The 15617-nt window shown below is 52.0% G+C and overlaps 1 protein-coding gene across 7 annotated transcripts in view; it reads left to right on the forward strand.

Moving 5' to 3' along the window:
• The window catches only part of NFATC2 (nuclear factor of activated T cells 2), a 154759-nt gene that overhangs the window by 104274 nt on the left and 34868 nt on the right, over nt 1-15617 (forward strand). For all 7 annotated transcript variants that reach the window (XM_059132752.1, XM_059132753.1, XM_059132749.1 and 4 more), the window contains exons 7-9: nt 7854-7909; nt 8310-8436; nt 10383-11072. In XM_059132752.1, the coding sequence (XP_058988735.1) occupies nt 7854-7909; nt 8310-8436; nt 10383-11072 (873 nt within the window). The remainder of the gene's footprint in view (nt 1-7853; nt 7910-8309; nt 8437-10382; nt 11073-15617) is intronic.

A 15617-nucleotide genomic window follows, 5' to 3' on the forward strand; every position in this document is an offset into this window, starting at 1 on the left:
CTTCATCTCATCTCGGCGCAGAGCAGCAGAAGCAGACTTGGTCATCTTGGGGCCTCTTCTGCTCTGGGCAGGTTTTCCCAGAGTCCCGGACCTGGAGGTTGGGCCAGGGGGTGGGTTGCAGACAACTCGGCTCCGTTGCTTGGGTTGCCCGTGAGTCAATGTCCGCAGCGTCACTCCAGGTGCGTTCCCCGTCACGCAGGTCCCAGAGAGGATTCTTCACAAAGGGTTCTGCAGTCTCTCCTTGCAAGGTCTTTATGCTGGCGAGGCCAGTGTCTGGCTGTGGGCCAAGCCCTGGGAAATCCTGAGGTCCCCTCATTCCTTTAGTCCACTGGTATTTACGGAGCACTCGTTACGTGCCAGACAACAGTTCTGCTGGGATGAAGCAGAGAACCAGACAGGCGCGTGGCGCTGCTCTAGCAGGGGAAGGAGATGGAAAGCCAGTGGGCAGAGAAAATGAGATCAGAGGATGGGAGCGGATGGGGGGCAGATCAAGGGGGACTGGGAAGGCCATGGTCTGAGTGAGGTCTGCAGAAGAGCAAGTGTGGTTGTTGGGGAGATGGAGACGGCCCGTGTGGCTGGAGGGAAACTGAGGCAGGAGGCAGAGTTCCCGTCCCAGGAGAGGTGAAGAACCTCGGGTTCGCACTTGGGAGCTCTGGTGGGCCTGGCTAGAGCCGGGAAGGCATGTGGGGCTTGTACCATGGTCTAGCAACCTGCACAGGGCCCGCTGTGCAGTGGGAGCTTGGTCAGTGTTTCTGGTCTACACCTGGCTTCCATCCAAGACGGCAGCCCCAGAGGGGCCCTGGGAGATGGGCAGATCAACAAGCAGTTGTAATATACTTTTTCCTCAGGAAAAAAGCTTTCTCTTATAAATAAATAAATAACACTAAAAAATGCACGCCATGTGGGAACCTCTGGGTGGTGCATTCAGTTTAAGTGTGCGACTTGTTTCTGCTCAGGTTGTGATCTCAGGGCCCTGAGATCTAGTCCCGTGTCGGGCTCTGTGCTCAGTCCGGAATCTGCCTGAGACTCTCTCTCCCTCTCCCTCTGCCCCGACACCCTGCGCTCTCTTACTTTAAAATAAATAAAATAAATCTTAAAAAAAAAAAATGCATGCAATGTACTTCCAGCCAGGTTCTAGAACAGCGTTATAGAAGATGTGGGTTCCTGGGCTAGTCTGTCCAGTCTGGCTGCAGGGGCATGTGTTCCTTGAGTCTGCTCCATACACACTGGGCTGTGTTACTTACCAGTTCCTGCTTTTTAATAGGAAGGGGATACGTTTCTAGCACAAAGAATAAGATCATTCTCATTGTAAGTGCTGCCCAGCATTCTTAGACCTGATGTGCCCGATTTTCCATACATAAGATGACGGGCGTGTCATTACCGTAGCCCCCTGTCAGTGAACACTTTCTGTGGCCATTTTATCCGTTCAGAGTGAGAGAGGTGTTGCAATGTAATGAAATGAAGAATGAAGACACCCACCAGAACACTTGGGTCAAGACGACCAGCCAGTTCATTCCCCCCAGAGTTAGACCTATGCAACACCAAATTCTCAAATAATCACAGCAGTACTCACTATGGGCTGAGCATTTTACTAAGCATCTTACATATAATCTACTTGAATTTGTGCCAACTCTCTGAAATCAGTGAATGAACTCGACCATTTTGCTTATGAGGAAATTAAGGCACAGAGAGGTTATGCTACTACTCAAAGGCCACACAGCGAGTAAAGAGCAATGATTGAGCTTGAACATAGAGGGAGGTGGTTCAGGCAGAGAAACCTGCCAGCATTTATGGTAAGTTCCTCAGCCTCCTGGAAGCTCAATTCAGAGGATGGGATTAGTGTGTTCTCTCGGTGAAACCCCAGGACTTGTGCGCACACGGCAGGCAGGGTGGGGGAAGGGAAGACATGCCCAGGGAAATGGTCTTGAGGTATTTTGCAAACCACACACTTCCCATGGAGACCAGTTCCTTGAGTATGCCTTCCACATGCTACCTAAAATTGGGGATGGCAGTGTCAGCTTTCAATTCCTCTTGGGGACTTATTTGTTGGGAACAACAAGGCTAGACTTTTAAAGCTGCTATCTGGGCTTCTGAGGCTTAAAGACAAAAGGAAGAAACTGGGCCCCTGGGTTTGGCTCATGATTTAGGGTTTTTTTTTTTTTGTTTGTTTGTTTTTAAGATTTATATATTTATTTTAGAGAGAGAGAGAGAGAAGATGTGCATGGGGAGAGGCAGAGGGAGAGAGAGAGAGAATCCTAAGCAGATTCCCCACTGTGCGCAGAGCCTGATGCAGGGGTCCATCTCAAAAACCCTTGAGATCAAGACCTGAGCTGAAACCAAGAGTCAGATGCTTAACTGACTGAGCCTTAACTGACCTAGGCACCCATGATTTAGGTTTTGATTTTTCATTTCTGTGAGCTGTCTCTCTTCTTTAAAGTTGAGGTCATGGTGAAAAGGCCCATCCTAAAGGAAAGGAGTCAGACACCATGTCCACCCGCCTCCTCTAACAGACGCTGTCCCTTTGTGAATTCCCTCCACTCATGCCCGCAGGCCAGGGTATTTATAATTTATAATTATAATCAGAGAAATGTGTATTATTTTCTGATTAAAATATGCTTGTGGTTTTTTTCAATAGTGACGCATTGTGGAATATATGCAAAAAATGATAAGACAGTATTGGAAAGAACGTGTTGCCATGATCCATAATAATGCTGCTCACCACCATCTGCCACACATTTCTCCTATGCTGTGTGTCTGTTGGGAACACATCTGTAGGGGTACAGGTTCTATGATTGTCCCCGTAGTTTGGATAAGAGGCTGAGAGAAGGAACGTGCCTTTTCTGAGCTTTCACCCTGAATGGCCTGTAGTATGGCCTGTAGGGGGGCTTAGAGGTTTTGTAATGCAGTGCGGCCATTCAAAATGAGATTTCACTAAAAATGCAGGGTTTCCAAGCTGGGTCTGTCTGCTCTGGGGTTTGGGGTTCACAGGAACGAAATAGTGCTGTGGTGCTGCAGAGGGCAAGTCTGTTCTGGCCGCAGAACATGCTGGAGACGGCTGGGGTTACAGTAACCATGTAGCTGAAGGCCCCACAGGGAGCCCTGGAGTGAACAGGCATTGCCCCCTCGACCCCACGGGCTTTTTCTTCCTTGACCTGCTGTCCAGAGCTCTAGGGACCACGCTGCATGGAGGCCCCCCAGGCCAGGGGTGAGGGCACAGGCCGTCTTGCTGCATGGGCCTCTGGGGAGGTCCTGCCTGGTGGGTCCTGTTTGCTCCTCCTGAAGCCCACAGGAAGGGGGCAGGAGGGAGGGAGAGTTTTTAGGTGAGTGGCTTAACGTTATGGGGACATCCTTCTGCACCTGAATCTGGGGAAAACCCTGTGGACACCCTGGGGGCCACGTCCTGGGCACGTGGTCCTGATTCTGAAGAAAAGAAAGGTCAAGTCCTCAGAGCAAAGGGAGGGCCTAGGGTCCCGGAGGAAGGAAAGCTAGTTGTTTTCGCATCCTGACAGCAGGGGGTCCTTGCTGTGGGCCCACGGGATGCAGTAGCAGAGAAGGTCTCTGACCAGGAGAATACTGGATGGTGGTGTTTTCTGGCCAAAATGTCAAGCATCCTTGGGGAAGGCCTCAGACGCATCCCAGTAGAGGAGGATCTGCAGAAACCTGACCCCTCCTCCCCCCGTTGTGCAAGGCGGCACCTGCCTCTCTCGGAGGCCCCTGGGGGGTGGGGCATGGGAAGTAAAGGAGAGATGTGGGGGCTGGGGAGGCGGTGCTGTGGTTGAATGGGGAGCACAGTGCCGTCTGAAGAGGCCAGGGTCTTGTGTGGGTGTCCGGAATGGTCAGATCACATGAATTTGGTTTTTTTTCCTCTAAGAGCCCAGTCTGCATTTTTAGGTGAAATCTCATTTTGAAATGGTGGCAGCTAATTAAAAAAAAAAAAACCTCCAAAAAAGCCACCCCACCCTACAGGCCACAAAACAGGCCTGGTCTCTAGGGAGAGGCCAATAGCTTTAAAAAAAAAAAAAAAAAAATCGTGGTGAAATATACAAATTACAATATTGATCCCTATAACCATTTGTAAGCGAACCCTTCAGTGGCATTAAATCTCTCCGCGGGGTACCATCATTGTTACCACTATCACTTTTCTGGATATTTTTATTTTTCAAAACAGAGGCTGTGTCCTCATTGAATAGTAACCCCCTCCTGCCCACCGTGCTCTCCCACGGCCTCTGGTAACCTGTGTTCTTCTCTCTGTGTCTGAATTTGCCAGTTCTGTGTACTTTGGACTTGTGCGCTGCGGCAGCCAGGGTGAGGGTAGGGAAGACATGCCCAGGGAAATGGTCTTGAGGTATTTTGCAAACCACACACTTCTCACGGAGACCAGTTCCCTTGAGTATGCCTTCCACATGCTCCCTAAAAGGGGGGATACCTAAAATTGGATTACGGAATAGTGTCCCGTGTCGGGCCTGTTTCACTCAGCGTGTGTGTTCAAGGTCAATCCGCCTTATGGCGTGGGTCAGAATTCGCTTTCCATTGGAGGCTGGTCCCTGGTATGTCTGAGCTGACAACCTTGCATATGTCCGATCATCTGCTGACGGGCCTCGCCTTCTCCGAAGAAGCATTCTGGCCCAGCAAGTGCTTAGATGTTGGCCATCGTTTATTGCAATGATCTTAACTCCAAACGTGCAGACCAGTGGCTGAGCACTAGGGAACGGAGTAAGGAAAAAAAGGTCATAGCAGGGGAGCCAGACATAGGCTTTTGCGGGGAGTCCGGTGGCGGTCGGGGGTTGCCTGGGGTGCCACGGGTGCTGTGAGCCTCTGTGCCTTGGCTTCCCCGGGAGAGATGCAGCTCAGTCTTGAGGGTTGAGCCACCTGGAATGCCTGCCATGTGTCCTCCATTCGCTCCGCAGAGGAGCTACAAGGGCATCTGAAACCACTCAATGTCCATGGGAGAAGGAGCACGGTTCCAGGCTTGGCTGGGCTCCGATCTGGCTTCCCCACCTACAGCTCTGCCTCCCCCCGGCTGGGGCCTGCGTGTCCTCGCCTATCAAACGGGGGTGATGATCAGATCTGTGGCAGAGGCTTCCGGATTCGATGGGTCCAAACCCTCGAGGCGCTGTGAGCCGTGCCCTGCGTGCAGACAGTGTTGGAAACAATAGCTGTCACTCCTCCCGGGGGCGGGGGCGTGCACATGGGGCCTGTGGAGGCTGGAACAGGTCCTGCAGGGCCTTCAGGCGGCTGCACTTGCTCACATGGTATCTGGAGGCATGGGGGGACCAGGGATGGGTTTGAGAAGAAGCGCTTGAACCTTTGTGGCTGGTGTGACCTGGAGGACATCTTACCGGCTAGGACTTTCCCTCAGGCTTGCGGGAAGCAGGTCATGCTGTCTCTGCTTAATGACCTTGAGCTTTTCTCCTCGAAAGCATCTCTTTTGTTATTGGCCTGTGCCCATTGTTGCTTAAGGGCTGTGATTTCGTCACTGTCCACTTCCCGCCTTTGGACAAACCCCTGTGCCTTTGCTGGGCCTCAGTTTCCCCATCCGAAGGTGTTGGGCTGGCTAATTCCTAAGGGTAGTCCCAGGCCCCTGTGCACTGGGATTCTGGGGCTCCTGGAGGGTGGCGGGGTGGCGTTTTACTCATGGACACACACCGGAGATGAAAAAAAAGGGGATAGCGAAGGAGAAGGGCTCCCTCTCATTTCTCTGGGGTCCCTGGACCAGGAGAGGAGACCCATGAGAGCCCTCCTCCTGCATTTGGTGCTTTGCATCTCTCTTGCTGGCGGGAGTCGGGCAGAGAACTGGGGATGGATGGGGACTGTGGACCCAGCCTGATGCGTCCCGATCACTTCTCCAGCTGCTTCTCCCTTCCCTCCCAATTATGAGACTGCTGGCAAAGGTCCTTTCGTTCCAGAGTGGGTCAGAGTCCTCTGGGGGAATGAGCTGAACTGAAGGAACCAAGATATTACTGGAGACAGAACTCAGTTCAGCCAACGAGAAGCTGGGGAGGCGTGGCCCACCAGCTACCAACGCATTATTGTTCACTGTCCGTTGGCTAATTTCTTACTTGATCTTCTGACGTCGAGCTCGAGTTGCAGTTAGTGAGTAAAAATGCCCTTTTTGACATGGACCCACGCCTGGCTCATAACCTCCACCTGGAAGACGGGCGTATGCTCCTGGTGGATGACTTTTGACCCATCTTTGAAAAGGGGTGAGAATTTTCTCTGACTGGTTCTGTCCAAGGCCTTTCACATGGAAAGTACCGTGTCTTGATGACCTAATTTCAAATTCCTTGATGTCCGTCCATCTGTCCTTTCTTGCCTTCTTCAGAGCAGCGGCTGACATTGTCCCTTGGAGCTGCCGACACTCTGGAATGCGTGCTTAGACAGGAGATGTTTCTAGACACCTGGAGTGTGTTGGGTGTTAGGGAGATGGTGGTGACTCGAGCTTGGTCCCTGTCATCATGATGAGAGTTGGTACTTTGATCACATTTTCCCTCTTCCTTTTCGACAGAAACCCTGGTCTCCCTTAGTCATTTTAGGAGACTAATAAAATTCTAAGGCTGTGACTTGCAGACACTCTCGTTACTCTGGACTCCAACTAGCTCATTGCCTGTGTGTCGTTTAGTTCGTCTATACCGCATCAGCTTTGGTAGCAATCATAGGACTTTATTAATTATTATTTGGGGAAATGTGTTCTATACTAAGAAGTCCAAATAATGCTTGGAAACCAGATTTCTTTGGGTGAACCTTAAGAGCCAAGACCATCTAGATTTATATCTAACCTAGCACAGAAGATGTTAATAGTTATGCTTAAAACAGGGGAGAAGGGTTCTCTGGCCAGATGCTGGAACATGATACTTACCCCAGCTCACTTTGGAGAGTTATACTGTGTGTGAGTAGACTAAAGGCTCTGAGAAGTCCTGCAGCAAAGAAACCCATTTGACATTGACTCAGCATTTTCCAGATGCTTAATAGTTTTAGAATTTGTTTCCCATCCTCATAAACCCATTTAATATTCCTCAGAGCCAGCGTTCCACAAAACAAAAAACCCTGGAAACACTTGTGGAAATGATTTGTTTTAGCCGAAAATGGCCCAATGGCCGATGTAGGTGGTCAGAAGAAGAAATCTGTTATTTGCAAATACAGAGTTTTGTTTGGCCCAACTTGTTGGCCCCAAACTGAGGAACTAGTGCTCTTCTCCAAGGAAGGAGAGTTCGCTCCTGAGCAGAACCTCTCATCAATTCTTGCAGTGAGTCATGTGAACTCCAAACTATTGACTGAAAGGTGGGGGGCAGGCTCCTACATTTCCACCCTCTCCAAGGACTCAGGAGTCAGGACATTATTTCAGGCTCTTTGGACAGAATATGCAAACCGCCTGTATTCTCAGACAATCCAGAAGCCATGTCTCGGGCAGCCAGGGATCTGTAATAGGCCCTTGTGACCGTCCTGGCATGGGCAGGACACTTTGGAAATAGTACTTTGGTTGAACAAAGCATAGAGTGAAGTATCATGTATAACAGTTTTGCTTTTTTTTTTTTTTTTTTTAAAGAAAGATGTAAGACACATCCAGACGTGAGAGCAGCGGGAGGAGGGACAATTTCTGTTCTGTTCCATTTCCTAGTGACCTACTGGTGCCCAGTTTTCTATTGTCGACGTACGTTCCCTTTGGAAAAAGAAATATACACATATGTAAATAAAAATACTTGTGTGTTCAAACAGACACATATAAAAAACATGTATACATCTTGCTGAGATGATAGAATGCATAAACCAAGATAAATGTAAGTCGGTGAGTTTGGGTCTTCAATCTTTGGTTTCTCATTGTTCCTTCAAAGTATGTCCTTTTTCAATCTTTCCAGATGGGCAGCAAATTTGGGAGATGGAAGCTACGGTGGATAAAGACAAGAGCCAGCCCGTAAGCACCTGGACGAGATGACGGAGCGCCCCGTCGCGTTCCCTTCTCACCTCCCTCGGGCTCTCTTTCCTTCTTTTTTTCCCTCCTTCATCCAAGTCCCAGTGCTTTGGAGCTAACAGGCCCTCAGTAGGTATTAAATGGACACATCAGCTGAACATTTCTTGAGCACCAGGCCCTCTGATTTGTAACCGGGGCATCGTAACAGACTCTGGTAGAGTAAGTGGCGATCCTTTCTTCGCCTGCAGCTGGAAGGTCAAGTTCCCCCTAGATAGAATCTCGCCTGTAAATGTACAGAACATGTCTTGACTCCTTTGAGAGGAGCTGGCCTGATGTGCTTGGGGCCTTGCGTAGGAATGTGGGCACTGTTGCAGTTAAGTTGATGATAGCTCCTTCCTTCCAGAACATGCTTTTTGTTGAGATCCCCGAGTATCGAAACAAGCACATCCGTGCATCGGTGAAGGTGAACTTCTATGTCATCAATGGGAAAAGGAAACGAAGTCAGCCTCAGCACTTTACCTACCACCCAGGTAAGGAGTCTTCTCTGGAGGCCCCTTTGGTGTTGAGAGGCAGCCCAGGCATGTGGTGAGGACACCCGAGGTCTGCTCCCAGCTGGGTGACCTTGGGCAGGTGACTCAACCTCTCTGAGCCTCCATTTCCTCATCTGTCGAATGGCACCTTCCTTCGAAGACGTACAGAAATCACATGCATGTGAAGTTCTTAGCACAGCGCATGGTAAGGAGGTATGGACGGTACTGACTTGTGTCTACGTTTTTCTTTGGGGGTGTCGCAGACGAGGAGGGGGGCATGCTTGGACTTGATAACAACAGAAGGTTGCAAGGCTGATGACGCCTGTCTGTGCCTTAGATTTACTCCTGATCGAGGGATTGAACATTCCCCGAAACCTGCAGGGTCCTTAGTAGACCCCACAGTGGACCCTGTGGATTCCTGGGTAGACAGCCAGGCCCGGGGGGGTTCTCATTTCCACAAAGCACTACAGCTTCCCAAGGCTGACACAGGACTACTAGCCACCCTTCCAGGACTGGAAACCTATAAAGCGAGGCAATCACCCAGCATATAATTGCCATCCTGTGACGGCGTCATGTGGAGCCTCTGGGCTGCCGGAAGCAGGAGACCGAGGGGACTTTCCTGGGAGCCCAGGCTTGGCGGGGTTTGGCTTGGGTGGAGGGTGTCCAGGGGTTTGTCTGGTCGCTCTGGCCGTCCACCATCCCAGGACTGATGTGCCATGCTGTGACTGTCAGGCGTCTGCAGGGGCCCAAGACTATGGGGGACAAACTCTGGGAAGGTTCTAGACTGCGGATCAATGGTCCTTTTAAATATAGAGGTTTTCTATTGTGTTCCACGGCACTTTCACCTCGTGCTTGTGGTTAGGAGGCTTCCCTGGGCCTGGCGTTGGCCCCTGCTCTTCTGAGCGTGGCCTGAGTGAGAATTCATCCCCCAGGTCAACCAGGGACTGAGATGATGGTCTTTGAAGGGCATCTCGAGAAACGAACTTGATTAGCGTCAGTTCAGTGAGGAGATAGGGTCCTCAGCTCCTGGGGCTGGCAGTGTCTTAGGAAAAGATGCTGGAGGAGGACAAGTTCTGGAGACTGTCCTAGCTGGGGAGAGAAGCAGCAACGGCACCAGTGCTGATAGTGGGAAGATGATAATGGTAACAGCAGCAAGCATTGAGCGCTTACTGTATGCCAGTCTCTGTGCTAAGTACCTTTCACACATCTCATTTCATCTTCCCAGCAACCCCATGGAGACAGGCAGTGGGGTTGTTATTGCCAGGTAACCGATGGGGAAACTGAGGCCCTGGCCAGCAGGTCTCCTTTCCCCCACAATACTACAGGACTCGAGGGATCGATCCACCACCATTTGGTCATTTTCTTTTTCCCGAAAACATCTGAGTGTCAGTTGAATGATAAGTGCTGTTTTAGGTGCTTAGGGACACAGCATTGAACAGAACAGACTGGAAAAATCCTCCCTTTCAGGAGCCGACAGTCTAGCGGGGGCGGGCTGTTCAGATAATAAGTAAGCACAAGAAAGATACAGAGTATTTCTGGTGGTGATAAACATTACCACGGACAGCAAGCCCGGACGGTGGGTGTGAACCACTAGGGCAGAAGGACAAGGGGGATATAATTTTCAGTCAAGCCTTCCTGTCTGAGCTCTGCCCCCGGGAAAAGCCTGAGAACATCCCAGAGCTGAGATAGAGCTGAGACCTACCAACGGCCTTTCTGCTTCTGGAAAGACCTGTGGTTCCCGATCATCGTCTGGGGTCCAATTTTTCCCTAAGACTATTACACAGGGAGGCTCTGGTCCAAGGCTAAGATGCGACTGAGCCCAAGTTTCTGCTCCCATCTACTGGGATCCCCAAGGCCACGTTCCCCGCCGCAGCCCACTGATCCCGTGTGCACCCCCACAGCTCACTAAGAAGGGTACTCCCCATGTGCTTCTCTCTCTCTCCCAGTCCCAGCCATCAAGACGGAGCCCACCGATGAGTACGACCCCACCTTGATCTGCAGCCCCGCGCACGGGGGCCTGGGCAGCCAGCCTTACTACCCACAGCACCCGGTGGTGGCCGAATCCCCCTCCTGCCTCGTGGCCACCATGGCGCCCTGCCAGCAATTCCGCTCAGGGCTCCCGTCCCCCGATGCCCGCTACCAGCAGCAGAACCCGGCGGCTGTTCTCTACCAGCGGAGCAAGAGCCTGAGCCCCAGCCTGCTGGGCTACCAGCAGCCGGCCCTCATGGCCGCGCCCCTGTCCCTGGCGGACGCCCACCGCTCCGTGCTGGTGCACGCCGGCTCCCAGGGCCAGGGCGCCCCGCTGCTCCACACCTCCCCAGCCAACCAGCAGGCCTCGCCGGTGATCCACTACTCGCCCACCAACCAGCCGCTGCGCTGCGGCAACCACCAGGAATTCCAGCACATCCTGTACTGCGAGAACTTCGCGCCCGGCCCCACCAGGCCTGGCCCACCCCCCGCCAGTCAAGGCCAGAGGCTGAGCCCGGGCTCCTACCCCACGGTCATTCAGCAGCAGAGCGCCACCAGCCAAAGAGCCGCCAAAAACGGACCCCCAGTCAGTGACCAAAAGGAAGTATTACCCACAGGAGTGACAATTAAACAGGAGCAGAACTTGGACCAGACCTACTTGGATGACGGTAAGATGCTTGTTTCTTTCTAGTTGCCTGTAAGGATGGGGACCCCAAAGCATCCCCCCTTGCCCCAGCGGGTTCACTGGGAGCCTGGGTATCTTCCTACCCAACTTTGGACCTCTGTGTCCCCCTCTTTAATTTAAGGGGGTTGAAGAAGAGAACCTTTAATGCCTCACCCGACCCTAGGCACAAATCATTTGCCCTGCAGGACTTTTGGGGCAGCTGGTAAGAGATTTAGGGTTTTGCTACAACCAGTGCAATAGAAAGAGCAGATGAGGGCAGTTCTGGCTGAAGGAGTGTCCCCCGGGTCATGAACTGGGTTGGTTTAACCGCCACCACTGTCTTTGCATTGCCAAGTGGACACCAAGAATAGACCAACGGAGAGGAAGGAAGGCGAAACTTTTATTCCCATAGAGGAAAAAAGTCCTGCTTCTTGATAGCTCCCTTTTGTGCATTTGGGGGAGGGGAGCGTAGAAAGGGAAGGAGCAGGCTTGCTGCAAAGCCGAGCCTGAATGGGGGGCTCGCAGGCAGGCTCCGGGCATATCTGAGCCGTGAGCCCGTGGAACAGAGACGCATTGAGAGGTGGGGAACAGCGGGCTTCCGTTGTGGTGAGCCCGGCTGCTGGGGTGGATGGGCCAAAGGAAAAGACTTAGGGAGGCTTTGTGTGAGTCTGTAGGTGGCTGAGTTTGCAGGCAGAGGGCAGCGGGTCGGGGTGGGGGCGGAGTGGGGGACCCGCTGGAGGGTCAGTCTTGGCAGAGTGGCTGTGTCTGTCATTGGGCAGTGACCCTGGTCTGGGATGTCAGGGAGGAGGGGCCAGCTCTGCTGGAGGACTCCCTTGGGATCTGCCAGGTGCCAAGAGGGTGGGGCCAGCAGAGTAACCCCCTGCGCCCCCCCCCCGCCCCCACCCCCTTCCCCGGGAGCACCAGAGTCAGGAAAACAGGTGGTGTGAGTTTCTTAGTAGAATGAAAACCTACACCACCGGCAGCCTGGGCTTCACCTTTTACAGGCGGCAGCATCTGGTATACCCCAAAACGTCAATTATTGTGGAAAATATACTCTCGGGAACCCAGCCAAGTGATAGGAAGTAAGGCCAAAAACTTCAGAAAGGCCACGATGGTTCTTTTAAAAACCAGACACTGAGTATCACTTTGGCGTCAGGCATCCTCTGGTACTCGCTCAAAGACTTTTCCTTTTTTTGCAAAATTTTGACAATCTGGGTGATCTCTGGGTTCCGGGACTTCTGGTAGTTTCTACATGCTCTCACTAGTAAAACTAGCGATCACAGACTTCCCCCAAGCGCATCAAGCAAAGATGGCTTGGGCCACTTAGAGGGTCAAACTGCCCTTGCCAGGCCGAGCGCTGGGTGTAGCCACGTTAATAATTGATCCGTCTCATCCTGAATGTTCCAGACACAGGTTGGGGGAGGGTCACTGTGCTCGTTTGTGAAAGGGAGACCCACGTGCAATCTATCCTTGAACATCTTACACTCCAGAGGGTGGAGATAAAATTTTGGTTGCTTATTTGAAAGGGGGCTGTCTTGCAGAAAATCCATTTCATGCAGAATGCCTAATGCGAGCGGATAAGTGAGATGTGGCTGTAACCAGACCTCTCTCCATGCACGCGCTTGGAGGGTGTATCAGGGATGAGGTGCTTTCTAAGTAACTGATGCCTGAGCAGGCCCAGGTAACGTCCCCCACCGACTGTGTGTCTGGTGGTTGGTTTGGTCTCCCAGAGCTGCACAGGTGCTGGTGCCTCCCACCTGTCTGTCTGTCCACCTTAAAGACAAATGATAAGGGTCCCCTTTGGAGATGGCGACTCAGTCCGTGCCCTGGCTCTTAGGGATCCATCAGTATCCAGGTGGTCATGACTCTCCTTCAAGGGTCCATCATGGCCCCAGACTCATAGAGGTGCTTCCTGTTTTCATAGAAGTCTGAGTTTCGGACAAAGCAACAGATGATGACAACCCTTTAGGGCCTCCTAAATGCCTCTCTGAACACAGGCAGGTTCAAAGTCATGGTGAAAGTGAGCTCTTGGCAGATCAGTAACATGAGTCGGCCCTAAGGATGTTTCGGAGAACTGCATGTGGTGAAATTGCTTCTCCAGTTGGAGCCTTTTCTTAAATACTTTCTGCACAAGCCCAATTCCATGGGATTTTAGGAGATACGCTCTGAAATGAAAGTTCTGTGGCTTTAAAAGGTGAAAAAAATTCTATAAAACCAAGGGTTTTTTTTTGAAATTGTTTACTGCAGGACTTCTCAGTGCCTAGTAATTACTGCACCTATGGACATTATCAATCTCTAAAACAAAGGATGTAGTGCTTCCCAGGATTACTCAGCCATACGCAAGAGAAGTGCAACTCCAGGGGTGCTGTTCACACTGCATTTTATTATTCTGTCTGTGAATGGAATCCTGGGATGGTTCCACAGGGCAGGCCTGGAACCCCTGTTCCCCAGCATTCTGGGGAAATAACCTTGAGGGAATTTTGGAGTTCAGAAGCCCAGCACTGCCCCCATCCCATACACCTGTGTTCATGCTTCTGAGTTCTTTGGTTTCATGTGGGGCCAGAGCAGGACAGGGCAAGAGAATAATTTCTACCTGTGTGGCTTCCAAAAGGCAGCAAGGTGGCTGCTGGGTATGTCCAGGAGGGTCCCCCAAGACTCTGAGCAACGCAGGATGGGCCAGTATGGCCAATTGTGCCCCCTGTGGGCCCCATACAGCACCACCATGGCAGCTCCCAGAAAGGGGGTATGCCCTTGGTTTTACAACTGCTGGGATTTCAGACCCCTCCCTTGGAACACTCTCAAATTTCACCGTTGGCTTCATGGATGTGGGATTCCAACTTCTCAGTTGATTTTGCATTGATTTCTGACAGACAAACCGGAAATCCCTGGGTCATTTCTCTAGCCTGGTTGGGAGACATCCCAGGTTGAGAAGCCCCCTTTCTCAGATTACACCGGGGGGCCTTGCCCACGAAGGCCACATCTGGCAGCCCAGCCAGGAATCAGGATGTGCTTTCAATGTGCAGGGATTTCTCATATGTCCTTCGCAAGAGCACGCTGGAGTGTTTCAAGGGTCAAGGGAAGGTTCCTTGAGCTGGAAAAGGAAGGGGTCACCCGCAGACCCGGGTCCAAACACAAACAAATCATCTTCGAAGTGGAAAGTGCCACTCGGCTGTGATCCCTGGGAGCCCCCACGTTTGGATGTCCCCCTGACCCTTCACGCATGGTCCAGAGTGTCCCGCACGGGCGTTCCCCCTGACGCCGTCATGTTGCATTCCTGCACGCAGACTGTCTGACTGGGCCCCCCTTTTTCTTGGAACTCCGAAAGGCAGCTTCTGCTTTCCCTCCTCTAAGGACTTGAGACATTTTCAAAAAGTCTCATTTTGAACTGGCAACGGAAGTGGGTTTCCAGAGCCACGTGCGCCCCCACTTGTCCCTGTCCCTTTCCTCGTCCCCCAGCAGGCTCTTAACCTAGCTCTTCGGAAGGTAGGCTTTGCCCACGCACTCCCTTGTCTTTTCTCTGTCGTCGTCTTCTTCTTCTTCTTCTTTTTTTTTTTTAAAGATTTTATTTATTTATTTGACAGACGGAGATCACAAGTAGGCAGAGAGGCAGGCAGAGAGACAGAGAGGAGGAAGCAGGCTCCCCATGGAGCAGAGAGCCCGATGTGGGGCTCGATCCCAGGACCCTGGGACCATGACCCGAGCCGAAGGGCAAAGGCTTTAACCCACTGAGCCACCCAGGCGCCCCTTTTCTCTGTCTTCTTGTCCCTAGAACTTCCTTGTTCTGAAGTCCCTGATTTTACCTGGAAACACCAGCAGTGAATAAATCCTTCCCTCCTTCCCTTCCAGCCTCCAGCCTCTTTCCTGCTGACCTTCCCTGCTGGAAGGCTCCCCTCCGTCCCTCTGTCTCCTCCATCCTGACCCTCCTACCCTCCCCCTGCACCTCTCTCCCACCCTTAGGTAGTGACTGGTTACTGACTCTGTGCCCGGCGCTGTTCTGGGACTTGGGTACACAGGCGAACAAGTCAGATGAAGTCCTTGCTCGTGGGGTAAATTTTCAGTAAAGAAGACAGACATTCGTATGTAAGGTAATAAGCATATTTCAGATGGTGATAAAAGGCCATTGCACAAGGATAGGAGTGAGCGTGTGGACGGATGGGGGTGGTGTTGGCCCCTGAGACTCCGTGGGCAGAAAGGTTGATGTGGGGAGGCGGAGACAGCAGGTGGGGATGGGGACAGCCTGTGGGGGTGGGGACAGCAGGTCGGGCTGAGGACAGCAGGTGCCGGCAGCTAAGAGGGCCGAGGAATGGGCCAGCATTGGCCGGGTTTTTCGCAGTGCCGTATGATTTGATTTACCTTTTGAAAAGGTGACTCTGGCTGTGTTTGGAAAATGGACCACAGGGAGGCAGGAGTCGGCCAACAGGGGCCTTGCTTTGTTTTGGACGAAGCCAGATACATACAGTGGCAGTCTCGCAGTGGCAGGTTATGGAGGGGAGACGCATTTTATGAAAGGTTGCCTTATGTGTCCTCTCATTAGTGCGATTATTTAAAA

This window comes from Mustela lutreola, chromosome 9, assembly GCF_030435805.1.
Source record: "Mustela lutreola isolate mMusLut2 chromosome 9, mMusLut2.pri, whole genome shotgun sequence".
NCBI classification, from domain to species: domain Eukaryota; kingdom Metazoa; phylum Chordata; class Mammalia; order Carnivora; family Mustelidae; genus Mustela; species Mustela lutreola.